This window comes from Myodes glareolus, chromosome 4 (genome assembly GCF_982192425.1).
Source record: "Myodes glareolus chromosome 4, mMyoGla1.1, whole genome shotgun sequence".
NCBI classification, from domain to species: domain Eukaryota; kingdom Metazoa; phylum Chordata; class Mammalia; order Rodentia; family Cricetidae; genus Myodes; species Myodes glareolus.
The window spans coordinates 73545655-73573242 of NC_142029.1; the positions used below are offsets into that span (position 1 = coordinate 73545655).

At 42.0% G+C, this 27588-nt stretch overlaps 1 protein-coding gene across 6 annotated transcripts in view; it reads right to left on the bottom strand.

The window, feature by feature from the left end:
* Positions 1-27588, bottom strand: part of Kmt2a (lysine methyltransferase 2A) — an 82498-nt gene that overhangs the window by 27778 nt on the left and 27132 nt on the right. For 2 of the 6 annotated variants that reach the window (XM_087905597.1, XM_087905594.1), the window contains exons 2-18: positions 22657-22726; positions 16765-19412; positions 16214-16391; positions 14786-15020; positions 11785-11849; positions 10958-11335; positions 10575-10648; positions 9834-9965; positions 9287-9400; positions 7521-7667; positions 7067-7162; positions 6726-6846; positions 4876-4998; positions 3775-3959; positions 2297-2470; positions 1489-1599; positions 936-1009 (exon numbers count right to left, since the gene is read on the bottom strand). In XM_087905597.1, coding sequence (XP_087761723.1) covers positions 936-1009; positions 1489-1599; positions 2297-2470; positions 3775-3959; positions 4876-4998; positions 6726-6846; positions 7067-7162; positions 7521-7667; positions 9287-9400; positions 9834-9965; positions 10575-10648; positions 10958-11335; positions 11785-11849; positions 14786-15020; positions 16214-16391; positions 16765-19412; positions 22657-22726 — 4925 coding nt within the window. The remainder of the gene's footprint in view (positions 1-935; positions 1010-1488; positions 1600-2296; positions 2471-3774; positions 3960-4875; positions 4999-6725; positions 6847-7066; positions 7163-7520; positions 7668-9286; positions 9401-9833; positions 9966-10574; positions 10649-10957; positions 11336-11784; positions 11850-14785; positions 15021-16213; positions 16392-16764; positions 19413-22656; positions 22727-27588) is intronic. The other 4 variants (XM_087905598.1, XM_087905595.1, XM_087905596.1 and 1 more) reach the window with 4 other exon arrangements.

Below are 27588 nucleotides of genomic sequence, written 5' to 3' on the forward strand. Positions count from 1 at the left end.
TACTAAGGGCCCAGGGCATGCCCAGCGCCATACAAAACAATCAACTCTTGGTATCAGCAGGTCTTGGACCCATGTATAAGCCCTGCATAGAATTTAAGAGCAATTCACAGAGTTTGAAAACCATCTAACCATACTCAACACTTTAAAAATTTAATTTTGTTTGGAACAGGGTCTCACAATCTAGTCCAGGCTGGCCTTGAATTCCTGATCCTCTTGCTTTAGTCTTCCAACTGCAGGGAGTGCGGGTAAATACGACCACACCCGTCTTAAATAACTATCTTAACATGTGACTTGTATGACTGGGGATGGACCTCAGTGGTAGAATATTTGACTAGTATATATGAAGTTCACTACCTAGTACTGCAGTAGGGGAAAGACTGCATGCATAACTTTTGGTTAAATATCCAGAAACAATGATAATGCTATCCAAAATAAACAAATAAATACATAGGTTGCTGGAATAAAAATTAAAGGTTAAATATTAAGAATCAAAAGCAAGGAAAGTCAGTTTGAACTAAGTAAACAGATTTTACACTAAGATCAGTGACATGGTTCCAGCACATACTGTCCACATGCAATGTCACACCATGTCTTCTATAAGATAAATGCAAATGTGATGGAAAAAGCACCAGCCCACAACCAACACAAACATTATTTGTCATTTCCAAACTAGCACAGAAGACATCTCAGCTGCCTGATTTCTAGTACTAAAATGACCCAGAAACCCCGTCTGCAAACATAAGACACCTTGGTTCTTGTTAGCCTCAGTCTACACACGAGATGTCTGATCTGTCGTCAGTCCTAAGCCTAAGACGTCTTACACATAAGACGTCTGATGTGTTGTCGGCCTCAGTGTACAATTGAGACGTCCGATCTGTTGTGGGCCTCAGTCTACACACAAGACGTCTGATCTGTCGTCAGCTACTGTTACTCACTTGTTTGATACTTTATTTGGCTCCCAAAATCTGGACTTTTTGACACTGAACCACGGAAAAACCCGCTCCATTTGCTAAAAGAAAACAAACAAACAGAATTCAAATGAGAAGATCCATGTAGAAACCAAATAAAACCAACCCAAGACCAGTGTCTCAGTCTATTTGAGGATAATTTCAGGCCAAGGCAAAGAGCATTCATATTAGTAACCTTATCAGCTTCCCAATCTCCTCCTAAAGAATTAGAGAAAAAAATTAAACCCACCACATCGTAAAACAAATAACAGAAGAGAAAGTATTCACAGGTCCATTACAGATAGTGAGCATTAAAAATATCAACTAATGGTCAGGCGGTGGTGGTGCATACCTTTATTATCAGTAATCAGGAGGCAGAGGCAGACATATCTCTGTGAGTTTGAGGCCAGCCTGGTTTATACAGTAAGTTCTAGGATAGCCAGGGCTACACAGAGAAATCCTGCCCAAACCAAACCAAACCAAACCAAACCAAAAACAAACAAAAACAATCCCCCATGAACTATTAATTAATCTCATTCACCCGGATAAAGAAAGACTTGACCATGCTGTTGGCTTTTTTAATTTCTGGCTGCCCTCCATCTGAATTAATGGCTGCTTGAATGATCTTCACAATATCATCACTGAACTCCAACTGTATACAAAAATAAAACATTAATTATTCACGAAACAGTACTGTGCTCTCAAAACCACCTCCTCCCTCCTCCATCGTCACCTAGCTCAGGAGCTCAACAGAAAACCCACAACCCATTTTACTACGGTGTAATTATTCTCTGAGGCCTTTAGTTCACAACTAACTTGAGACAAACAAGAGATGCCAGGCTAATAAGGCAGGAATGCAAACAAATTGGCTCTGTCATGTAAGTGACCAAAACCTGGTTTTCTATATTTGTACTCAAATGAATAAGCAACTCAATAGCAAGTAAGAATGACACAGTGAATGAGTTTGCTCTATAAATTCTTAAAACATTAAGTTTATGGTACCACTCTAAAAATGAATAAAGAAGGCCCAATATTCAGATCTAAGCTTACAAAGGGAGACACATTAAATTCACATTAGCATTTTCCTTAAGAAGTTTGGTGCTTCCTTGTAACATAAAAATATAAGTAACTCAGGAGAATCAACTCAAATAATGATTTTAGGTACCACCACATCATTACCCTTCTGAAACACACAGTTGAAATAACTCATATTCTAGGAACCTGAATCTACATAACATCTATATAACAAGACAAATTATTCTGAAATTTACTTATACCCAGCTGTACTCCCAAAGAGTCAAGGAGACTGAAAGAAACACTTGAAACTTGGTCACATGCTTGAGACATACCACAGACACATAGTTGCCTTGGTCCATTTTCCTCTTGACTCCTTCCAGGTCTAGGGGCTGCTGCTCGTCCTGCTTGCTGACCTCAGTGAGAACCGGAGGATCCGGCCCTTCTGGGGAGCTTCGGGAAGGTATGCTCTCCTCCGTTTCAGGGTTTAAGTCTGGAGGCTTGGCAGCCTGTGGCAGTAAAGAGGTTTCTGTTATCATCTGTTATCAAACATCAAGAATGAGGCATCTGTGCACATTCTATTAAAGTTAGTAAGATGGCACTAGAAATACAGACCATGAAAATAACCAGAGATTTCTTAACTAGAGAACTATTTTCTAATGGCTTGTCTAGGAAAACAGTAAACACTGTGCTTAATAATCTGTTAAAAGACCAAAACTGTCCAATCCTTGGAGAACACCAGATAACCATTAATTTTCCTTCTCCAAAAATGGGACTTTAGGGGTTAGAGATGGCTCAGTGGGTAACGGTGTGCCACCGGCCTCACAACGTGAGTTTAACCTCCAAGACCCAAAACGTAGAAAGAGAATTTAATTCTGCATACCACGGCATATGCACACGCGCACACACACAAAATAAAACATGATAAAAATGATTTAAAAGCTGGGACTTTATACTGAAAGATGAAGCAGCACCTAGCTCCGTGCTCGGGTAATGCACTCGCTTTCCCAGGGGGACTGCTTATGTTCTCAACGACCACTTTGTAAATGAGAAATCCACAATGGGTTCTTACGCTGCTTGCCAAAACTGACTTCAGACTCAGGTCTCCTTAGTCCCAACTCTTCAGTCAGAATTAGCTTTTTCCAAGAAGCAGCTCAGATCAGGCTGCTCTCTTGTAGTCCTTTATTGAATCTTCATCAATAATAGCAGATGAAGCCCAAAGTTCCTTTGTTTTGTCTTTTGAGATGGGGAATTACTTATTCTGTAAAGCTCAAACTCACAGCAACAGTCCTGCCTCTGTCTCCTAAGTGCTGGAGTTACAAGCATAACCTACCACACAGGACCAGACAGCTTAAAAGCGTGGTCTCTGAAGATGCACCCACTTCCTATTTCCTCTCCACCAAATGTCCTATTCTGTTTTTGGTTTTTTTTTTTTTTTTTGGTTTTGTTTTGTTTTTAGATTTATTCATCTTATTTTATGAGGCTTTGCCTCCATGTATTATGTGCATTACATGTATGCTTGGTGCCCAGGAAGGTTGGAAGAAGATAGTAGATTCCCTGGAACTGTTGTGAGCCACAGTGTGCACACTGGGAATCAAACCTGGGTCCCCTGCAAGAGCAGATGCGTTCTTAACTGCTGAGCCGTCCCTCCAACCACAAGGTCCTAGTCTTAGCTCTAAAATCCTTAATATTATGACCAAGATAAGAAACACTATAAAAAGTAAATAAAGAATGAAGCAAAGCTAACCAGAAAACAGAAACAGCCTTACTTCATTACTAGTTAAAACACCCAAGATCAAGTTTTCTGGCCCACCTGGCGGTAGCGAAGCAAGTGACTGGTAGTCCGAGAGTTCAACAAGGCCGTGAGAACCTGCTTCAGGGACGCCTGCAGCTCCTTCTCCAGCGCCAGTCGCCACTCTGCAGGGTGCCGTTCAGTGCAGTTCACACAAGTGTAGGCCACACTTTCTGGCAGATTAGATAGAATCTCATACATCTCATCTAGGAAAACAAAACCAAACAATGAGGGGCCTCGAAGGGCGGGAGAGGGAGAAAAGCTAAGTGTCCCACTGACCACAGAGCAGCACGTTAGGATCTGAGCTAGGCTGGTCATCTCTTAGAGCCGTGGTTCTCAACCTTCCTAATGCTGTGACCCTTTAATACAGTTCTCATGGTGTGGTGACGTCCAATCATAAAGTTGTTTTGCTGCTACTTCATAACTGTAGTTTTGCTACTGTTATGAATTGTAATATAAATATCTGTGGTTTCTGATGATCTAAGGTGAACCCTGTGAAAGGGTCATTTGACTCCCATAGGGGTTGAGAACCATTATCTCATTGTATATTCACACTCTGACCCCAAAAGAGGATATTATTAATGAACACAAATGAAGCCAAGAGGTTTGGGGAACCAGTAGGGTTTGGTGCCCAGAAATGTAAGTGCTTAAGAGAAATGAGCACAAATGAAATAACACTGCTGTGACAGTTCACCTTCACAACCAATCTGATAGGGTTCTGGCTCACCGAATGTACCTAGGTGTGTGGGAGAGGGTTTCTAGAGAAGTTTAACTGAGGGGGACCCACCCTCAATGTAGGTGGCATGTGATCCTATGGGCTAGGGTTTCTAAACAGAATGTAAGAGGAAAAGGCAAAAGGCAGCTGAGCACTGGCATTGCCCTTTCTCCGCTTTCTGGCTAGTGTCAGAGTGCCTTTCCACCATGATGGACTGCAGCCCTCTAAACCATGAGCCAGAATGAAGCCTGCCTCCCGCTAACTAGTCACAGCAGTGAGAAGCCAGTATAGCTGCTTATTCTGGAGACTAAACACTAAACTACAAAGAACCCAAATGACACCCCAGAGTCTTAGCGCTGTACGTGCAACACTAGGGAAGACTGAACACAACAACAAAAGCCTCCAACCTGCTGTACCTGAGAGACTCTCACACTTGGAGTGGACCCACCGGTCGCACTTCCCACACTGCATCATCTTGCTCTCGTAGTCGTCATCATCGTAGCACTTGTCACAGAGAGGGCAGAAGTTTCCTGAAAGCCAAGGTTACACAATGCTTTGGCCCACACCAACGGTCTCAAAGCCTTTGGATTACATGTGTTACCCTAGTCTAAACCCACAGTCTTCCGGAGTCACTAATGAATACCTGCAGAGTGCTTACACCGGACGGTCACACATCTGCGGTATCAGGATAGCCTGAGCTCCTAGAGCATTCACAGAACACACCACTCAGTCTCTTGAGACATCTCTAAGTGTCATGAGGTAGACTGTAATGAGAACATAACAAAAAGACTGGAGGCTGGGTGTGGGGGTGTACAACTGTAACTTGAAGGCAGAGGCAGGAGGATTAAGGTTTAGCACTAAAGGTGTGCGTGTGTGTGTGGAAATCAGAAAAGACACCATCTCTGTTAAACATAATGTTTGGGTTTTTAAAGAGGTAGTAACACAGGAGTAAGAAATAATTTATTTAAATTTTTTTCCTTGTCAGGTCTCAAAGAAAGCCAGGACAAAGCTCACTCACTACCTATGCCTCCTCTCAACCTTCTACCTTAAACCTCTCTAGCACAGAGGCTGGGTTTCATTTCTCTTCCCCTAGCTTCTTATTTCTACATAAACCTGCCAGTTTACCCATGTGCTACCTTGGTCCTCAGCTCTTGGTCTCTTTGCCCTCTTGGTTCTTCCCTCTCTCTTCTCTTGCCCTACCCCCAGTCCAGTCTGGACTCTTGCAGATGCCTCTGGTACTCTCTCCCTCACATCTACAATACTACTCGGCGTGGTCAGGTCCTCATTTTCACTCACTCCTTATTCTTCTGGCGGCTTTTATATTCAGAGTTCAGACCAGCACTTTTTAAGACTCATTTCTAAGTACAACCTTTATAAATATGACTGACCAATGTATCCCTTGTATTTTTTTTTTTACTATTTAATAAATATCTTTAAGTATATCTGTTTACTTTATCTAAAGTATCCTATGCTGGGGGTGGAGGCAACTTGCAATCCCAACACCGAGAAGGGAACAGTGAGACAATGACTCAAGACAAAGACAGAGAAAAGAAATGACAGTCAGTTCTTATCACCTTTACTGCAAGTCATTAAGACTGTGGGTTGAGTGTATTAGCTGGAGTCTTAGCAGTTATTTTCTGCCAAGCTAAGGACTATACCCAAGGCCTTGCAATCTCTAGGCAAAAACTCTACTGGCAATACCCCAGCTCTCCCCTGCCCCTTTACATTTTACTTCAAGATAGGTTCTTGCTGAGTTCCCAGGGCTGGCCTTGAACTCCTGTGTCATCAGGTGTGACTTCCAGGGTAATTGCTGAAATGAAATGCTGAGACACCACCCGAACGCCTTTCTGAACTCAATGTATGTTTACTACAATATGGCGCTACTGTTTCAGAGCAGGTGTTTCTAGTGAGCATAATAAAACTCCCCCACAGCTCTTCCTATAGACGTTAGAAAAAAGTTCCAAGCTGGCTGTCTATGCAAATAAAGAAGCAGGGGATGGTGGCCACACCCTTAATCCCTGCAGTCGGGGAGCTGAGGCACGTGGATCTCTGTGAGTTAAAGGTGACTCTGATCTACACAGAGAATTCCAGGATAGCCAATGCTACATAGAGACCCTGTCTCAAGACAAAACAACAAAACAAACTAGAAAGAAAAAGAGCAAGAGCAGAACAATTGTCTAAATCACATCTGTGACATAGTGAGCAGAGCTTTCCACTTCCTTCCACTTAGTCCCCCACAAATATCATCACTAGGTACCTTTAGCAAAGAGTTTGGCACAATCATGGCACAGTGAAAAATCATGAGACCACTGTGCATCCCACCCTTTGCCTGGAGTCGTGGATCCACAGCTTTTGCAGCGAACACACTTGGTGCAGATCTGAAAAAGAGAAGGCATTCATTCAGTGGGACTTTCTTAGGCTAGTGTTGTTTGTTATTTAAAAAGATTCATGCAGCTATTCCTAGATTAGACTTCTTTGCTGAGATTATTGTTAAACAATCGCTCCACGGGGCACTAAAGCAGGGAACACTGTTGCGAGTCACCAGCCTCACCCGGCCACAACAATATTTGTGGAGTTAGCACAGTGTGTTGTACCCACCCACACTTTCTTTTTCTTCGTGGGTTTGGTGGGGTAGTTTGGTCCCAGGCACTCAGGGTGATAGCTGTTTCGGCACTTGTTACACTCCAGGAGCTGCTGTAGGGAAAGACAACAGCAAGAGAACACAAATCACACTGCCTTCATAGATCCTGTTCCCAGCCTGACTGAGACACTTTAGATTCTGTCACACATTGCTTACTCCCCAGGAAACACAGAGGCTTATCCTCTCAAAAGCCACTCAGTAATAAGTAAATTCATCAGATAGATTTTACTTATTTTTGGATTTTACTTCCTAAAGTCATTTTCTGTTATTTCCCAGAAATTAAAAGAAAATTCAAGAAGTTATCTTCAGACAGACAGAGAAACTGTCAGCGGAGATAGTAACAACAATACAAAATCCTGGTGCAGAAGGCGGGAATGGGAGCTTCACTACTGCCACTACTAGGTCTTCTACCTTTGTAGCCTGATGCTGCCTTCCACAAACATGGCAGAATTTGCAGCGGCGACAACACCAATTTTCCAGCTGGTCCTCCAGAGGGCGCTCATTTTCCTCTAAGCAAAACTTGTGGAAGGGTTCACAACACACCTGGCAATACACAAACTGCAGCAAGAAGATTAGGAAAAGGGTGTAACCAAGATGCAGAAAGAAATAATAGCTCCATAATGTAGGTCCTAGGCATCTACAGGTGATAATACCATTTCCCAATGCACCAAAATGTGAATCCTGCAGTCTAACAGGATGTACATGAAGAAAACTGCACACCCAACCTTCCTTGTGCAATGTACACAAATTTCGTCTCATAGCCAAGACTATTAAAAATAAGCGTAAGCTGGGTGCGGTGGCGCATGTCTTTAATACCAGCACTCAAGTGTACATACCACAACACAGACACACATACACATTATTATTAAAAATAATGAAAGCTGCCAAACAGTGGTGGCGCACATGCCTTTAATCCCAGCACTCGGGAGGCAGAGGCAGGTGGATCTCTGTGAGTTCAAGGATACTCTGGTCTACAACAGTTAGTTTCAGGGCAGGCTACAAAGCTACACAGAGAAACCCTGTCTCGGAGAAAAAAAGAGAAGAAAAATAATGAAAATAATATTAAAAAAAATACAACCCCCAAAATAAAAACAAAATACAAAGTACAACCCAAAAAATAAAAACAAAACTGTTTTATTACAGGGACAAGTGGTCAAGCCTGCAATTAGGTGCCAGTGATGCACCAGGAAATACAGTCATAGAAGTACAACGACTCTTGTTTAAAACTTGCTCACAGTTTTTAGGAAATGGATTATATGTGTATGTGTGTGTATACATACATACATACATACATATATATAAAACACATACATTTCATTCTTTATTTTACACTTGATCTTAGCTGAAAGACTGGGAATCATTTTGTATTTTGGGAAAAATACATACATATAAGCAAGAGCAGAGAAAGGAACTCTATTCACATTTGGTTTTTCAAGACAGGGTTTCTTTGTGTAACAGCCCTGGCTGTTCTGGAAGTTGCTCTGTAGAGTGGCTTCAAACTCACAGAGATCCACCTACCTCTGCCTCCCAAGTGCTAGGATTAAAAGTGTCCACCACCTCCCAATTCTTTTTAAAATAAGGAATTCTAAGATTACTATACAAAGGTAAACACAATTTAAATTGAATAGTTATGGCCTACAAAAGAAAACCTGCTTCATCGCAGAAGTCGATGACTGATGTACAAAAGGAAGCATTTCCTGTGGGTGGGGCGGGTTTGGACGCAAAGCACTTGGTTATGAAGGAAGAAGCATGGCAGACTGAGCAATCTCCATCTCTGTTATGTCTGAAGCAATCCCAGCACTTAAAACAACCATATGAACAATGATCTTGTCATTTTATGAATTATCTTTATCTTTTGTCCATTTTCTGCACTGTATTTTTCCATTTCTTAATAACTGCTAAGAGCTTTTATATTCAGATATTCAATATAAAAACTAATAGCAACCTTTTTTATTCTAAGAGAAAAGTAAGAACTTTAATAAATACTATATTAAAGAGATGAAAATATTTACCACTAGATTCTTTCTTAAAATTTCTAAAAATTTCAAAAAAAATTCAGTAGCTAGTTTAAGCAAGGGTACAGTACCTGCTAACTACTAACAAAATGAATAGCTATTTCTCTGTGCACAGCACAGCGATCCACCATCACACACAGACAGACAAGCAGGACGCCTTACCTCTACGTGCCCACTACTAGCACAGAGAAAGCAAACTACTCTCGGTGTTATGGGGACAGAAGTCAAGATCCCTAAGCCTCCCATCTCCCACACATTTTCTGCTTCACAATCTTCCTGTGGAAAAAGAGAGAAAGATCACTTAGAGAAGCTTTACAATGGAAAACAAGGACAAAAAGCATAAAAACAGAATGACACTAAAATGCCAAGAGTATTTATTTCACTTCCATTAGTCCGAAAGAATGGCTGCTTTAAAAAACTGTTAACTTGGTCAGACAGTGGTGGCGTACATCTTTAATCCCAGAGCTTGGAAGACAGAGACGGGCAGATCACTGTGAGTCTGAGGCCAGCCTGGTCTACAGGAGCGAGTTCCAGGACAGCCAGGGCTACACAGAGAAACTCTTGTCTCGGAAAACCAACTAGGCTCCCATACTTGAACCCATCTGTTAACTATAGTTCTTATTCATACCTCTAGTGGGTGCTGTTTCTCTTTCAACACATATCCTTTAGGTCATACTGTTGAAAAGGCATGATCACTAAACACTTTTACCTTAAAGTCCACTCTGATCCTATGAACTCCATCTGCTGGGATTTTCTGTTTAGAACTGATACCATTCGCAAGAGGGTTGAGGATGTTCAAAGTGCCTGCATTCTCTTGCTTATTTACTGGAGGTGGCTTCTCCTAAGACATAAAACAGATGTAGGAAAAAAGTCACTATCCTCACATTTGCAACAGATGAGAATACAAATGCCAATTCTTAGCTATGGAAAACACGTTTCAGAATAAGCATTCTATAGAAGAAGAGAGGGAGCTAGGTGTGGTGGCTCACTTTGGATACTGAAACAGGATTGCTGAGAGTTCAAGGCCAGTTTAAGAGTTACAGAGTGAGTCCCTATCTCAAGAGAAGGAAAGGATAATCTTCAGAAAATTCTGAAATTCTCTCCATCCACAAAAAAAGAAACAGTGGGCACAGACAAATGCTTATATAGACAAATGTCCTTTAAGTACTCAGAGGGCAAAACTCAAGGCAAATGGCTGTTAGAATAAACTGCTGTCCAGACTACAACATGCAAGGCCACCAAGAGGAAGGCAAAAGAGACCAGAGAAACACAACACCAACCAAACAAAAAGGGCTAAAGCCTACACCTTAATTCTGTGAGATGCCAGAGCCATCTAGAAAGAAGCAGAAGACCATTTCATTCAGTTTGGAGAATGTCACGGTCAAGGCTGCTCCCTACAGAACGGAACAAATACATCCCCAAGGAATCGCAGAGTCAGCTTTCCTCTTACCTTGTCTTTTGGTTTTTGTTTTACAGGGATACTTGGGCGGGGGGCCACTTTTTTCTGCTTGCTTTGCTCTGGACCTAAAGGATTCAAAAGAGATTCTGGTCTAATGCCAGCAATGACTGCTTTCAGACCAATGGCCTGTGGAGAGAGGGGCAGGCGAATAATCTCTAGACCTCAAAAGAGGAAAACATGGCAACATAGCTAATCTAACTTTCCGCTTTGCATCGGGTTTTACTGTCACGTAACAGTAAAGAATCCACTTCCTTTAACAAAGAGGTGCAAACAATGACAAGGATGCAAGCATTCAGGCACCGACAGCCTGTTTGAGACACTGGGCTTCTTGGCTGGCCTGTTCCTCCACCACTCTTCCTGCCTTCAGCACTCACCTGGCTCTGGTGGTGGAGGCTGCTTTTTCTTGGGCTCACTTGGAGTGGTCTTGGGAACTTCTTTTCTCTGCGGTGCTGCTATGCTGGGAGGCTGAGGGGGGATGACTGGTGCTGGCTGGGAGATCTGCTTGCTGGACTTCCGGGAAGCTGGAGTGGTGACATGTTTGGGTTCAGGTGCGGGCGCAGGGGCACTCCCTTCCTCACTTTTTTCTTCCACGGGCTTGCGGGACAGAGGCTCGCTGCTCTTCTTTGGGGCAGGCTCCTCCCGTGCTGGTAGGGTAGTCTTCTGACCAGAGTCCACGGAGCTCTTCACAACAGTGCTTTCTTTATTTTCTTTCTTTTCAGTGGTCTTAGACTTCTTCTCTTTCTTCTTCACAGCTAGGAGAACAAACAAGATCATCTATCCATAAGTGAGAAAAGTTTCAGGGTAAAGAGAAACACAGAGAGATCTCTAACGGTCTCGTTCTCAGTCTCCTGCAGCCAAAGCTGGCGCTCAAAGTCTCCACAAAGTTGAGGCCATATTGAGCAGGTGATGCAGAGAGATTTTATTGCTCTAGGAAATGAGCAGAGGTATATTTTTTTACGTGAATTTTAAACAAGTTTTTTAATTATGGAAAATTTCAAGCATACCCCCATATAAAAAGAAGAGTCAAATGAACCCCCATGTACCTATCATCCAGCTTCAACAACCACCAACTCCCCGGGAGAGAGCAGTACTTTAAAAGAAAAACAAAAACAAAAACAAACACCTAGTATTCTCTTTACACTGAATGTGCACAGCTGTATGACATTAAAGTACAGATGTGGGAGGCCTTTCTCACCACTACCTTTAGCTTGCTTCTGTAGGTAGGCTTTGGAAGGCATCCACTGGAGGTTCTGACATTTTCTCATCCTAGGATAACAAAGAATAGCGTATAAAACATATTGCATTTAAAAGAGAAAAAATGAAATGCATGCTCATTTATCTGCAGAAAACTGTGAGTCACTATTCAGGGTCACTTGACAGAACACGGATTACTTATTCTTCAGGTTAATCTGAACTTTTAAAATCTTTGGGTCAGCAGTTTTACCTACCTTTAGGATCTGAAAGGAGCAAATGTCATATTATCTTTGAAATGGGACTCACATTTCTTGTAATTCAATATGGACTTGTACCCCACATAGGTTATCACGGATTCCCTCCTTCCTTTCTCTCTGGCCTGCCTCCTGTCCTTCCTGTTTTGTTCTGAGACAGGGTCCATATAGCCCAGGTTACACTGTATAGCAGAGGATGATCCTGAAGTCTTGGTCCCTTGTCCCTGCTTCTCAGGTGCTGGCATCAGCATGTGCACCTGCCATGATGATCAGTATTTTTTAGTCGCGTAGTTACTGCTCTCTCATGGGACTCACTTTTCATGTTCACAAGCATCAACTACAAATCGCCGAGTCCTTTGCTACTACAAAACTACAGCTGCATCTCACGGCTTTGATATATTTTACCCTAGTTTAGGTCTAATGAAATTTAAACCTAACTTGAAGACTCAACCTGCACTGAATCCACCCTCAGCTCAAGTATACTCCTGGCCCCAAACAAAGGTTCTATTTTTGGAACTGGGGAGTGACTATCAGGTCTCATATGTGTAAGGCAAGCAGTCTGCCATGAGCTACATGCCTTGCTCACATCAAATCCAGTCACCTGAAAATGGAGTTTGTGTACCTTTATACATATGTAAATTACATTACTTCTTGCCTCTCAAGTATCTCAAGACAAGATTCTTGCTTAAGTTCAGAAAGCAAAACATGAAAATTATTTTGAGATATTCTCACTGTATAATCCAAACTAATCTTGAACTCATTGCAACCTTTCTGCCTCCACCTCCCAAGTGCTGGGATTCCAGGCATGAGCCTCCACACCCAGCTTAGAATTACTTCTTGTCTCCTAGAAACTATATTCCCTGAGTAAACAACAAAAAATGTCAACTATATTTTATGTTAATAGCTTTAATGTTATTCATTTGATAAATATCTCTTGTGCCAGGCACTGTGTAGGAGGCCCAGTTGCCAGAATTTCTGTTTATAAAAGTCTCCTAATACATTAAAAAAAAAAATCATTCCAGATGGCAGAAAGTATGCCCGCAAACTGACTGGAAAAGTAGAAAATTTAAAAGTCTGTATCAAAAGCTCCGTATGCTGGGCTAAGAATATAGCTCTATGCAAGCACTGGACTAGCACATTTGCAGGCAATGTTCAAGCCCCAGCACTGATCGCCCTACCCACAAAAACACCCATATGAATGAAAACGTTTTCCAAAAGTAAGAAAGTCAAATGTAGTACTACAGATCTACAATCGTGGTACTGGGAAGCGGAGGCAGAAAGATAACAAGTTTGAGGCAAGCCTGGAATACATACAGAGACCTTAATCTCAAAAGTCAAAATTAAAATAAAAATTAAAAAAAAAAGAGTCCAGAGATTTAGGCAAAAAATGTCTCCAGTTTCCTAAATGCTATAAAGCTAAAAGTGACTGCAAGAGCTAGGAGACAGCTCCGTGGGAGGAGAAAAAAAGAAAGGGCTATCCAAACATGAAGACCTGAGTTCAAACCCTTAGCATTTAAGTTAAAAATCTGAATGTGAAGCCAGGCGCAGTGGCCCATGCCTTTACTCCCAGCACTCGGGAGGCAGAGGCAGGCAGATCTCTGTGAGTTCAAAGCCAGTCTGGTCTACATCAGGACAGTCAGAGCTGTTACACAGAGAAACCCTGTCTCAGAAAATAAAAAGGAATGAACGTGGCCCTATATGGTTGTAGTCCCGGTATTGTCAGAGGTGGCTCTGGAGCTTCTTAGCCACAGGCTAAGTTCAGAACGAAACCAAGAAAATAAAGCAGAAGAGTGCTAGAGTAGGACCAAACCACAGAGCACACCTTCCTCTGGCCTCTGTATGTGCACGGAAGTATGTATACACACACACCCCAATGATAATAATAATTAATAGTAATTTCAGTCAGTCAAAAAAAAATCCTATGCCTAAATTTGTCAAGTTTTTAAAGTATTATTTTATTCTGCTTAATATTTAAAATTTTTTATTTTACTATTTTATATGTATGGATGTTTTGCCTGAATGTATGTATGTGTGCCGAGTACATGTCTGGTTCCTATAGAGAGACCAAAAGAGGGTATCAGATCTTCTGGAACTAGTGTTATAGAATGTTGTAAGCTGTCATGTGGGTGCTGGGAACTGAACCCATGTCCTCTGAAAGAGCAGTCATTGCTCTTAACTGCTGACCCATCTCTTTGGCCCCAGATCTGTCAAGTTTTAGAAACTGTTCAAAGCTACCCTAGCTGATACAGTAGACACTAGTTGCATGAAGATAGTTAAAAGAAAACAATTAAAATTATTATTTTTTAATTTGTTTCTCTCTGTAACAGTCCTAACTATCCTAGAACTTGTTTTGTAGACCAGGCTGGTCTTGAACTCACATAGATCCACCTGTCTCCAAGAGCTGGGGGGTTAAAGGTATGTGCCACCACCACCACCAGCTTTTAAAAACATTTTTTAAAATGTAGCTCCTTAGTCACACTAACCACATGGCAAGTACTCAACGGCCCCATGTAGCGATTGATTGTCATACTGAACTGAGCACAAAAAGACCATTTTCACTGTTGAGAATGCTCTACTAGATGATACTGTCACAAATACTTAGTTTAAACCTCATCACATCACAAAACTAATCTGGAAACCTGAGCAGATTGGTGCGACCACACCAGGTTTTCTGAAGCATCTTTGTGACAAACCAGGGGTAAAGAGAAATCTGTGTGACCATGAGGTCACTGCCTCCGAGTAAGACTCACTCACTTGCAGCATTGCTTCTTTATATTGCGGCCACCGAATTTGGGCTTGTCCAAGCAGTTAGTGCAAACACCACAGTCCTCAGGTACCTGGCAGCCAGGGCACTGCCCACAGCGCCTCGATCGCCGCCCTTTCTTTACTGGAGGCTCCTGGGGAGCCTTGTTTCTGGTGACAGGTTTAATCGGTTTGATGGGTGGAGCAAGAGGTTCAGCATCTTCTGAGCCAGCAATTGATGACTTATCTGTTAAAGAAATATGTCTTTAGTTTCAAGAGAATGTCTAATTTCTTCTTGAAAACTCCCAAAGTCCCTTTGTATCATTGGATCTACTAAATCTTATTTGAACTGCTAGTCAAAATAGAAAAAATGTATAATATACTCATACAAATAACTCACTTAAAATAATTAGCTAAATGTTTTCAAATGCCTACTCCTTATAGCTTGGTGAAAGCAAAAATCCAAATACTGAAAACAAAACAATCTAACTGAAAATCAAGAATAAGCTGCACGCGTCTCGGAACTCTCTCTAGGTGACTGACTCTGTTAAGAGAAAGCACCCAGCATTTTGGAACTGCACAGCAATCATGACAATTTGCCTGTCCTGGTGGTTATTTTGTTTTTGTCAACTTGACACAAGCTAGAGCTCTCTGGAAGAGGAACTGCAATTGAGAACATGCCTCCTCCACCAGACTGGGGCATTTTCTTGATAAGCAGCTAAAGAGTGGGGGCCTAGGCCACTATGGGTGATGCCACCCCTGGGCACAGTCCCGAGCTGTCTAAGAAAACAAGCTAACAAGTCATGAGGACAAGCCAAGAAACAGCACTCCTCCACAGCCTCCACTTTAGCTCCTGCCTTCCCTCCGCGATGGAGTGTGACCTGGGTTAAGTTATAAGAGGAAATAAACCCTTTCCTCCCCAGTTGCTTTGGACCCTGGTATTTATCACAGCAGCAGTTGAAACCCTAATTAATACAGTGCCTCAGAGACCTCTAATTCTACGGAGTATCAATGACCAAGAGATCCAGCTGCTGCCTTCTGAAAACCACTGGTACATAGGACACACTCAGCACAGCTGCTCCCAGGCAGGTTCTCAGTGTGGCTGAAGCACTAACCTTGTTTTTGGATATGAGATGCCTTTGACAGCCTTGCCAAACCTTTCTTCTACTGCATGGCAGTCTAGGCAGGGTCTTCTTACTTGACTTCTCCCCTTTCAGGAGTTAGACTTGCAACACCAGTCTTCTGGGGCACCTCACATTTTCCTTTCGAGGCATTCCCTCTAACAAAATCTTCAAATACTGAATCCCCTCCAGCTATCTGGCTTTGTTTTTCTGTTTTTTAAATCCAGTCTAATGAACTATGCAGAGTCTATTGGCATCTAGGAATGAAAGCAAATAAATAGGTCTGCTCACAATTCCAAGGTTGATTTCCTTGACTTACCATCATTTCCCATGGAAGACAAAATTTTTTCCCGTTCTTCCCATGGTAAGGCACTCAAGGTGGGCATGTCATCAGGAAACACAGCTCGTTTTCGGCCGAGGGCAACAGCAGCTCTTCTGCAGACATGTTTAATCCGGGGTCCTCGCACAGAGGTTTCTGATGAATCACTTTCTTGACCCTGAATATGAGATAAGCAACAAACACTACTGTGCATGTTGTAAATGCAATTAAATGAAGCCAAAGTATATCTGATCAACTTACGATCTGTCATCAACGTATACAGCTCTAGCTAGCTATTCCTAGCTGGTAAGCCAATTCACAGAAACCAACTACTGCTGCACCCTAAGACTAGCAGCCAGCTCTACCTACTGTCCCTTCTATGTTACATTAGAACATAATCTTTTACTTCTCGAAAATGCTACTGGTCCTTGAAAGACCCCTGCACACACTACCACCTTATCTCTTAGCAGCTCAAACATTTAGCCTAACTAAGATTTGCTCCAAGAAGGGCTCAGTAAACTTGGTTTTAACAGCAAAGTGAGAAGAAGTACCTGTGCTTTGGGCTGGTCAGTTTGCTTGAGACTCTTACTCTTCTCAATCTTGCAGAGCTGGGCTTTGGCCTTTTTTAGGAGGCTGGCAACCCTCTTGTCAGTCATTGGAAGCTTGTCTGCCTGAGCCAACATGGAGCCTATGGAGGAAGTGGAATGTTTAACAGTGCTAGATGAAGGAGTGGAAAGGCAGAGGGTTTTCTCCTTCTCCAGGGATGGGGCAGTTGGGCCGAGGTCCAAGTTGTTTTTTTCCAGATTTCCTCTCCCTTTCTTTATAAGTATTTTGGTTTTGACAGCTGTTGTATCCCCAAGAGTCACAGAAGCAATATCGGTCCCAGAATCAAGTGATGAAGACTTCTTCCGCCCCGCTGCTTTTTTGGCAGAAGATGAAGTGCCAACATCTTCTCCAGCAACCTTCTCTTTGGAAACCCGACCCACAGGATACAAAGCAGAGCTACTCTGAATTTCTGAGCCCTTTTTCCTTTTCTCTTTCCTTGACTCCCGCTTATTCTCCTTCTCTCGCTCTCGGTCTCGCTCTCTACTCTTGTCCTTCTCCACGCTCTTGTCAGCATCGCGGTCTTTGGACAGCTCCTCGGGGGCCTTGTCTCTGTTTCTCCCCTTCTCAGGCTGAGCGCCTGGGGTGAACCACGGGAAGAGAGTAGGACTGTCCGATGAAAACGGCTCTGCTGGAGCACTGCTCTGCTTCCTTGGTCTCTGACTTTTCTCTGTAGACTCCCCAGACTGAGTGAGGGAATGAGAAGGAAAAGTAAAAGTTGGGTTTAAGGCACTAGCGGCAAGAGGACTAACAGGAATGCTTAATGAGGAGGAGACAGAAGACGGGGGAGTGAGAGGTGGCAGCTCAGAAGTACTAAGCCTTCCGCTTCTTGTCCTCATGGAGTGAGAGGGTGACCTTGGTTCAGACCGAATCGGACTAAACACTTTCCTTTTCCTTTTCCTGTTAGATAATCCTGAAGAGGATGCTCCAACAGAAGTTCGATTACTAGGCAAGGTCACAGACTCGTATATTCTAGAGTGTGCCTCACTTGGAGTAAATCTTGGAGCTCTCAGAATTGGGCTCCTTTTGTGGATATCAAACCTTGTTCCAGAATGGAGTGGTGAAAACAATCGGGCTGAAGCGGCAGTACCAGATGCAGAAAAACCAGAGGCAAAGCCAACATCCTCGGGAGTTAGTGGAGGGGGTCGGAAATTATCAAATATTGGTTTGCGAATCAGACCTTCTTTGGCATACTTGGCTGAGGAAAAGTACTGTGGCTCTGACCTCGAATGTTTTAAAGAAGTCCACCTAAATGTTGGCTCTCGTAAAATAGATTTCCGCTTCCCTTGCATGGGAGCAGCAGGAGGCAAAAACGGCGATGCTAAGGGGATGGTTGGAGGCATAAGCCAAGGTGTGTGGTCAGATATACTGGAGGCTGGCTGGAGTGGAGGGGGAGGGGTAAGGAGAGGCGGAGGCGGTGAGGGGGAGGTCTGCTGCTGTGGGGCACTTTGCAGAGTTGGTAATTTTTTAGTTGTTCTTGATCCAAAGCCTCTCTCTGACATCGAATACCGTCTGCTCCTCCTGTCATTGCTCTCATTTTCTGGGGACTGGGAAATGGGCAGTGGAGTATGAACTTCGGGGGTGTTACTCCGCTCTTCAGGAAGTGCCTGGATCTCCTCAGAGGCCTGAGAATCTGAGGTGGTATCGATGCTGGGACTACTAGATCGAGAGGAGTCCGAAGACATCTGAGAGGAGTGCTGGGAAGCTGCACTAGACTTCTCAGAAGATCCACAGGAGGTGGCGCTGAACCGACTGTTTGGTGTGGATTCGAGTCGAGCAATTTTAATCGGAGGGTCATAGTCCTCGTCCTCTATGAACCGTCGGGGGGTCTTGATGATCCTCGAGGAGATGGCGCTAACCACAGGCATGATGAACTGCCGGATATTTTTTACCTGTGTCTTCACCTTCCTCCCTTGCAGCTGTGCTGCTTCTTTCTCGATTTTCTTCTGGGCCCCTTTCTTTGCCCTCTGCAGGAGCTGCTTAGCGATTGTCGCATCAGTCCTTTTAGAGGAAGGAATAATCCTGACTGGTTTAATCCTTCGAGGGCTCTGTCTGACGGCTGCCTTGTCTTCTTTTGTGAGTGGGGGTGTTCCTTCCTTGTCTTTCCGGACCTTCTGGGGCTTTTCCAGTTCAGAGTTGATGAGGAGACCTGGAGGGGTCTTTATCCGTTCTGTGGATGGAGGCCTTCCTCGCCGTCTTACAATCTGTACCCCCTTCCTTCCTATCTGGAGCTTCCCTGTCTTAAACTTAGACTTGAGAGGAGAGAGTTTACCTGCTCTTAATTTTTTAATCTTTGTGGCTTGCTGGAACATAGCAGAAGGGGTCCGTTTAATTTTTTTCAGGCTATCTTCTTTGCTTCCTTTTGTTAACTCTGAAATGTCCTTTCCATGTGTGATTTTGATTTTCACCCCAGGGAAGGTGGGAGGTCTTCCTCTCTTCTTCTCTATACTCCTAGAATCTTTCTTCTTGACTTTGTCTGCAGACTTGGTCTCTGATTTATTTAGAGGGGAGAACACAGATGGGTCTGGGAGGCTAGTTGCATTTCGGTCAGAGCCACTTCTAGGTCTCCCGCGAGGTTTTCGAGGACTAGTCTTAACTGTGTATAGAAATTAAACAATGAAGAGCACATATTTAGCTGTGTAGTTCAGGTCTTAGCTAGGCTGAATATAATTTAGCACAGGCCCTTTTGTACTGAATTCATTGGGACTACCAAGTCAATACTGTATCTTAATTATGCTTCAATTTTTTCATTGAATATTTACCTCAAAGAAATCATCAGTAACATTACACCTTAAAAAAGTATTCATTTTTTTTGTACAAAAATCAAAGTAAGGTTTTTAATTGAACAAGTGACCTAGAAAATAAATTGCTACTTCTCACACAAGCAGGGTTTTTTTTTTCTTTTCTAAAATTGAAGAAAAACTGTTTTAAAAAATCTGTCCTATATTATCCAGCTCACCAAGAGTGTCATTTGAGAGCATGTTTCTTTCCTAAGTTAAGAGCAGTAGCACTCAGGAGGCTGACAAGTCCGACATCAGCCTAGGGTGTATGTGAATTCCAGATCAGTCTTGGACTACAGAGACCCTGTCTTAAAAAAATATATCAAAACAAAAAACAACTTCAACCCAACCAAGATGATGACAACAATAAAAATTCCAACTTTTCAATGTATAATTATGGCCTTGAATAAATTTGAGCAACAATATCAACTTTCATGGGCAAAGTCACCTTCCAGAGGAGCTTGGCATCCTGTATTTTTTTAATCTGTTCTAGCAAAACAAACTAAGAAGTTTTACTCTGGAGGAAAATGCTCATGAGAGCTTATCAGTGGTCTGTGTTATGAGCTTGGTAATCAGCTCTTTTCTAGGATTTCTTTAACTAGTTAGTCCCAAGTAATAAAAAGACTTAACCTTAACTGATTCAAGGTTAAATCAACAATTTATTAAGACTGATCTTTGCTATTCTAAATAAGAGGAAATAGGTAGATGTGATGGCATGCATCTGTAAACCCAGCACTAGGGAGGCAGAGGCAGGAAACTACCCATAAGTTAAAGGTCAACCTCATCTGCCTGTGGTGTTCCAGGCAGGGTCACACATTGAGATCTTGCTGCAAAGAGGAATTTCCCAAGTTATAAAGCTATTATCAAGACAGTCAAGGAGCAAAACTGTCTCTAACACCTAACAAAATTTGTATTTAAAATGCAGTAAGAATTGACTATGGCAGCCAGGCATGATGGCTCACACTGTAATGTCAGTACTTGGGAAACTAAGGAAAGATGATCACCTCATGTTCAAGGTTAGCCGGGGCTACACAGTGAGCTTCATCCCAACCTGGGTTACAAAGACAAAGCTAAGACTCTGCCTCTAAGATAAGCCTATGGTATTCTCTTATTCTCTCTTAGCTTTTCAGGGCTATATAGTACAACATTCTTCTGAGACCAAAACTTCCCTCACCAGGCACCAAAGGAGACCGCAGTCTCTATGAATATCTGTGCTATGGAGCAGATTTCCAACACAACAGAAATCAACAAAGTCTTGTGGTTGAACTTCGTAACATAAACACAAATGCATTCCTCACTACGTAACTTAGGAGACTTCCCTTAACAGAATAAGAGTTTACAAATCAATTATCAATATATACTAACGATAACAAAAGTAATGGACTGTAAGCAGATAACAACTCACTTAAGTAAAACATATCCAGATGCTTTAAAACAACTTTCTTTTTTTAAAAATATTTATTTATTTACTTATTATGTATACAATATTCTGTCTGTGTGTATGCCTGCAGGCCAGAAGAGGGCACCAGATCTCATTACAGATGGTTGTGAGCCACCATGTGGTTGCTGGGATTTGAACTCAGGACCTTTGAAAGAACAGGCAATGCTCTTAACCTCTGAGCCATCTCTCCAGCCCTAAAACAACTTTCAATGTAAACTGAAAGCCAAGAAAAGCCTCACGCGGGAACCACTGTGAAAGAGCTGTGAGTTAAGAGTGGACTTGAGGGCTGGAGAGATGGCTCAGAGGTTAGGAGCGCTGCCTGCTCTTCCAGAGGTCCTGAGTTCAATTCCCAGCAACCACATGGTGGCTCACAACCATCTGTAATGAGGTCTGGTGCCCTCTTCTGGTCTGGTGGCATACATGCAGACAGAACACTGTATACATAATAAATAAATAAATCTAAAAAAAAAAAAAAAAAAGAGTGAACTTGAGCCCTCAGCACTGTGGCCATTGACAGGGCTGCCCAGGACTCCAGCAACTCTGAAAACCTCTTCCATATTACTTTTTAAAAGAAGTTTTCATAGACAAGTGGAAAAAGTGGAAAAGAGAAGGGCCCTAACTCAGCTGCTAACTTCTTACACTCAAGGCCACACACCAGTTCCACCTAATTGCTTATGTCATTTTGTGTCCTCATTTTTATCAACTGTTAATGAAGAGTCAGAGCAGAGAATCCCTAACGTTCCTTTCCTATAAAAAAATTTAAGATTTCGTCACCTCTTAAAGAAACCACTGCCACCGTCTAAGCCACTGGTACCAGTCACGAGATAGAAATACTATCTTTGTGGAAACAAAAGAGATCAGCTTGGGTATCTAATTAAATGACTATGTAACATATAATGACTCTTAAGTGATACCCAAATGGCAGCAACCATCACAAACAGAGTAAAAATATCTAACAACAAAATATTTAACTAGTCTGTTTATCCACATAAAACCATACAAGAAGCTGGAAGGTGACAAGACGAGGAATGTATTTCCCAGTAAAAGATCCTCAGCCTTTCCTCCAGAGAACTGTACTACCCAAGCTGGTAAAGCTGAAGCCACTGACCATCTGAGAAAACTGCTTAGAGATCTACAACTTTGTTGAGAAAATCGATAAACAATGCTAACAAATGGAAACACCCACATAATTTTCAGTTTCTTTATTTTAGTACAACCTTTTAAGGGTTAGGTAAAATGATGCTATATATCGCCATGTTGTTTCAGGACCTTTTACAACAGTACACTAAATTTCATCTCTACAAAAAAAAAAAAAAATTAAGGGCCAACCCCTGCCCCCCCCCCATATACACAAGCATAAATACTATTATAGAATAGAAAATGATAAATGATTTCCCAAAACCATTCTGTGGAGCCTACCTCCCATGCCCAAGTATGACCCAGAAACACATGGTGAAAGATTAGCAAGCATAGACAGCAGAACCCATCCCATGCAGTCTAGTTCCTGAGTCACTTCCCAGCCTGGGAGGGCAGATCATCTGTTACTTGCAAAAAGGCAGGAAGAAGCCACACTCTACAAACAGAATGTAGACCTTTAGCACATGCTTCATTGGCCATACCTGAAGGAGACCTTGTGGGGCTTCGCACTCTGACTTCATCATCTGAGCCAAAACCTAAGAACTGCTCATCCTATAACAAAGGAAAATCATTTTAAAATCAGAAGCAAAAACATAAATGTGAATAAATCCCGAAGAAATGCCCAGATGAAAAGATACATTGGAAAATTAGCTTCTACATATGAATCATCATTATCCAAATAGTTTCTGTAAAATAACTAAGATTTAAATCATGGGCCCAGGCATACAGTTCCATTCCATGTAACAGTTGTGCAATGACTGAACAACACATGATGAAAGCTCACCTTTGGTGAGCAGTAGATAAGGGATAGTTTAAGTTTCAAACTACAGACACAACCCCAAACTATTAAAGGATAACTTTAATACAAATAAGCAAATCAGGATAATGCTGAATACACACAGCCACAAATACAAGTACTTAAATCTACAAACATGAGGAATAACAAGCCATACAACGACGTCATGCCTACTAAATATCGGAGAGACTGTGAGTGCCACAACTGCCAGTTCCTTAACTCGGGAAGTTATTTAGACTTTTGCACACTTGTGCATTTGCGGCCTCTGTACATATATATCTGAGATCAGGGCCTCCACATGCACTTTATGGCATCACTTTCAAATGCCCTGTGACAAGAGACTTAATGGTGGGTAGCAGTGCCGGCGACAGGGACCATAAACTGACCACACACAGCGACTCCCTTCATCAGTGACGGAAACATCTTATTTCCAATTCTGCTTGAGAACGAAAAAAAGCAAAAACTCTCCTTACTTCTAACTTTTAAACCTGTCCTTAAAAATTACTAAGATTTGCTTAGCCTACTTTGGACAAGTTCCCAAAAAAGTGTACTGAAACAAACTGACAAGTGCAAATTTACTGATACAGAGAACTTCTTTCTAGAAAGATAAGAGAGATGGAGAGGGAGAATTTCAGATTCCAGAAACAGAATCCACACAAACACCAAACACCACCACTATGGAATGAAGTGCACACTGGCTAGAGTCTGGAAGATCCTGAACCATGCCCCAGCAGTTACAGTCCCCAGACTTTCCTCCTGTGCACAGTGCCCGTGGAGGACACTGGGACCTCCCACTGAAGAGCTCTTTGCTCAGTTTAAAACTGGAGCCAGGTGTTAATAAGGTTCTTAACCACTTACCACCCAGGAAAATAGCAACAAGTGAATGATGCCTTTTAGACAAATCAGCAGTTCAACTCTTGAGCTCGAAGGCTTTTGGCAGTATCTATCTATTCATTCATTCATTCATTCATTCATTCATCGCTCCAAGACTAAGAGTGAAGAGAGAGCCACTCCAGCTGTTTAAGAGTTTGACTGCTGGGATATATGTAGGCAGAACCCTGTATACTTAATGAATAAATATATATTTTAAAAAAAAAGAGTTTGACTGCTAACACCCACATGTGACTCAGATCTAGAGGATCTGATGATGCCCTCTTCTGGCCTCTGAAAGCATCGGGCAGTTGCATAGTACACAAATGTACACAAGTGCAGGCAAAAATCTGTACACATAAAATAAATACGTACTTAAGAAAAAAAATGAAATTCTCTTCAGAAATATAGTTTATTTAAAAAAAGTATTATAATTCTGGCATATTCAGTCTTAGAACACATACTACGTTCCTTTAAAAAAAATAGTTTCTTTTATCTCTAGGTTAAAAGCAATTTTTAAAAATTCTCTCAGTTTACAATAAAGTTTTGCTGGTGGTGGTGCATGGCTTTAATCTCAGCACTTGGGAGGCAGAAACAAGTGGATCTCTGTGAGTCAAGGCCAATCTGGTCTACAGAGCGAGTTCCAGGATAGGCTCCAAAACTACAGAGAAACTGTCTCAAAAATGAATGATTTAATTAATTAATTAATAATTAAATAGATTTTTACTGGGAACATTATTTGTAAGAAAAACCTATGCCTATATGTCAAAAACAAAACAAGTCAAACAGGGCTGGAGTGATGGCGCTGTAGTTAAGAGCACTTTGCTGTTCTTACAGTGGATTGGGGTTTGGGTTCAAGTCCTAGCATCCACATGGTGATTCACAACCACCCACAACTCCAGTTCCAGGAGATTCAATGCCCTCTTCGGGCCTCCGGTGCATGGGTACAGTCAAACATGCAAGCTAAACAGCCACACAAAGTAAAGTTTTTAAAACGCCAAACAAATTTCTTTGATGATCTTTAGAGTTGATGGCTCAATATCTAAAAAAGCTATCAAAAATCACAAAGCCCCAATCAACCCAGAATGTTATTTTAGAGGGAAGGGACGTCAGAGTCTCAGTCCAGGTTGGTCTCGAAGGTGCTTTTTCTCTGGATCCCCGCTGCTCCCCTAACTATATGGGATTATAAACATGTACCAGCAAACACAGCTTAATCCTCCCCCTACCCCCGCCCCCATGATTTTCAAGACAGGCTTTCTCTGTGCAGCCTTGACTGTCCTGGAACTCACTCTGTAGACCAAGCTGGCCTTGAACTCAAAGATTCGCCTGCCTCTGCCTCCCAAGTTCTGGGAATATAGTCATGCACCACCACTGCCCGGCTTATTCCAAATTTTTAAATGAGAAGCTCATATTGCTCACTTTCAATACATGCTTGGGAAGATTTAGTTATTTTAAATTTTGGTACTGGAGACTGAATCCAGGACCTTAGACAAGAACTCTATCCCTTAGCTACTTTCCCCATCCAGAAGTAAGCAAATAAATAGTAGTTTAGGAGAAAGAAAAAAAAAAAACAGCAAAACCAAGCAAGTAAGATAAGCAAAGGTAAATTATTTCCAACAAAGGGAGAACTTTAAAAAAGATCACAAAATCTTAGACATTTTAGAGGAGGGAAGACCACATTTCTTGGGCTGGGACACTAGAAGGGCTAGCTTTGGGACTCGGTTCCTCTATTCTTAGGCTATGTGATCTTAGGAAGTCACTTTCTCCCTCCAGTTCTCTCTACTGGAGCACTGTAAGGACAGAAGGAAACCACTTAGATTAAAACTACAAAGCAGCATGCACATTCCTATTACTTTTATTAGTGCTGTAGTTTAAGGAGCAAAGTCTGAGAGGCCCGATGACCTACCCAAGACCACATATTTATAACACGAAACAACAGCCTCTGTGCTTTAAGCGTGTCCAGTTATTACTGGTTGTAAACACTTTCATACCGTAACACTTACAACTGAACCTATAAATAACTGAAGGAGTCAAATAAATCATCTACAGCACAAAACTTTCAAATCTACAACTAGAGCATGGAATGGCCATTTTCAGATCTGTCAAGCTCCTGGGCAGTTTGCTCTTCTCTACATCCTCCCCATTAAACTACCTGCTGATCCATGTATCTCACAGTACCTGGATACCATCAAATACATCGCAGGAGGCTACACCGCTAACTGCATGAGTCTTAGGCTCTAAGTACAGCGAGAACAAACAGTGCAAGCAACTACACGTAAAGTACTAGGTGGCATATTTATAAGTTTAAAAGAAACAAGATTAAAAACCATTTTGTTCATGACCAGCAACTCACGTACCCACCTGTATTGCAAATGTTCACAAAACCTAACCATATAACCCCAACTGTTAAGTTCTGTAAAACAGTAAGGTACTGCTAAGTTGTCAAGTCAAGTAGCCATTCAACTATCAATATTTAAAATTTTCTGAGTATTTCCTAAAATGATAGAAAACATTTATTCTCCTTGTGGTCTCAGAATAAGATTAGAACAAGAAAGAGAATATGTAGTCAAAAAGGGATCTACCACCAGGCCTGGTGGCACAGGCTTTACTCTCAGCACTTGGGAAACTGAGGCAGGAATTGAGGTCCTCTGTGGACTGGGTTCCAGGTAAGCCAGTGCTACATAGGAAGGCCCCTTTCCCATAAAGGCTGTATTCAACACAAGAACCTTTCTCTTTGCATTTGAAATACATACTGATTTCTTGACTATGCTTTAAAGTAAGAGCTCACTCTTCAAAGAGCCAAACAACCTGGCTAAACAAAAGCTGTCATTGTTAGGTCAAAGAGCTCTAGTCTCCTGACTCCCAGCTTCCAACTCTATGCTAAGATTCCTAAACAAATACATTAAACCAAACAACCCCTCAACCAACTGGCTTCCCATCTGGCTCCATTGTTCACTTTACTCAGGTACCACCTCGATGTCAAGAGACAACAGTCCTAGCTTACAATAGGTTCAGATTTGCTTAAAGACCAAAAGACCAAGGCACTTTGCATGCACGCACGCACATGTCCACAAGCCCAGCGGAAGAGAGAGGGTGCAGGAGACATATGTTACACACAGTCAAGGAGTCCTAGGCCTACTTAATAAACATACTTTTCTTTTTCTGTTTCTTTTTTTTATGTTTTGTTTTGAGACAAGGTCTCACTATGTAGACCAGGCTGGTCTCAAACTCAGGGAGCTCTGGGTCTAAAGGTGTGCGCCACCATGCCTAGCCCAACACACACTTTCCCTTTCATCACAGCCTTTTCTGAGGAGCACAGCATTCCCAGACAAAGTAAAGGCACAAGCTATTGTGGTCAATGATGTTCTTGGAGACTGTGTTGCTAAGATTTCAACATTTTTCTTAACTCCAAAACAGAAAACCACCTTAACCAAGCTGAACTCTATAAATACTGTTAAATTATATTTAGTGTCTCTGGTAATTTATAGTAAATTAAGCTATCCAATGACACCCCTAAGTGAATTATAATTATAAAAATAATTAACGTAGAATTTACTGCTCCTTACCATAACTCTAGGGCAGCTAGCTGGGAACTTCCACGTGCACTTTTACTACTAAACTCCCTGACTCACTCATAAATATCTTAGCATTTATGATTTTTATTTGCTGGGCATGATGGCAAATGTCTTTAATTCCAGTACCCAAGATGGAGAGGTAAGTGATTTCTCTGAGTTTGAGGCCAGTCTGA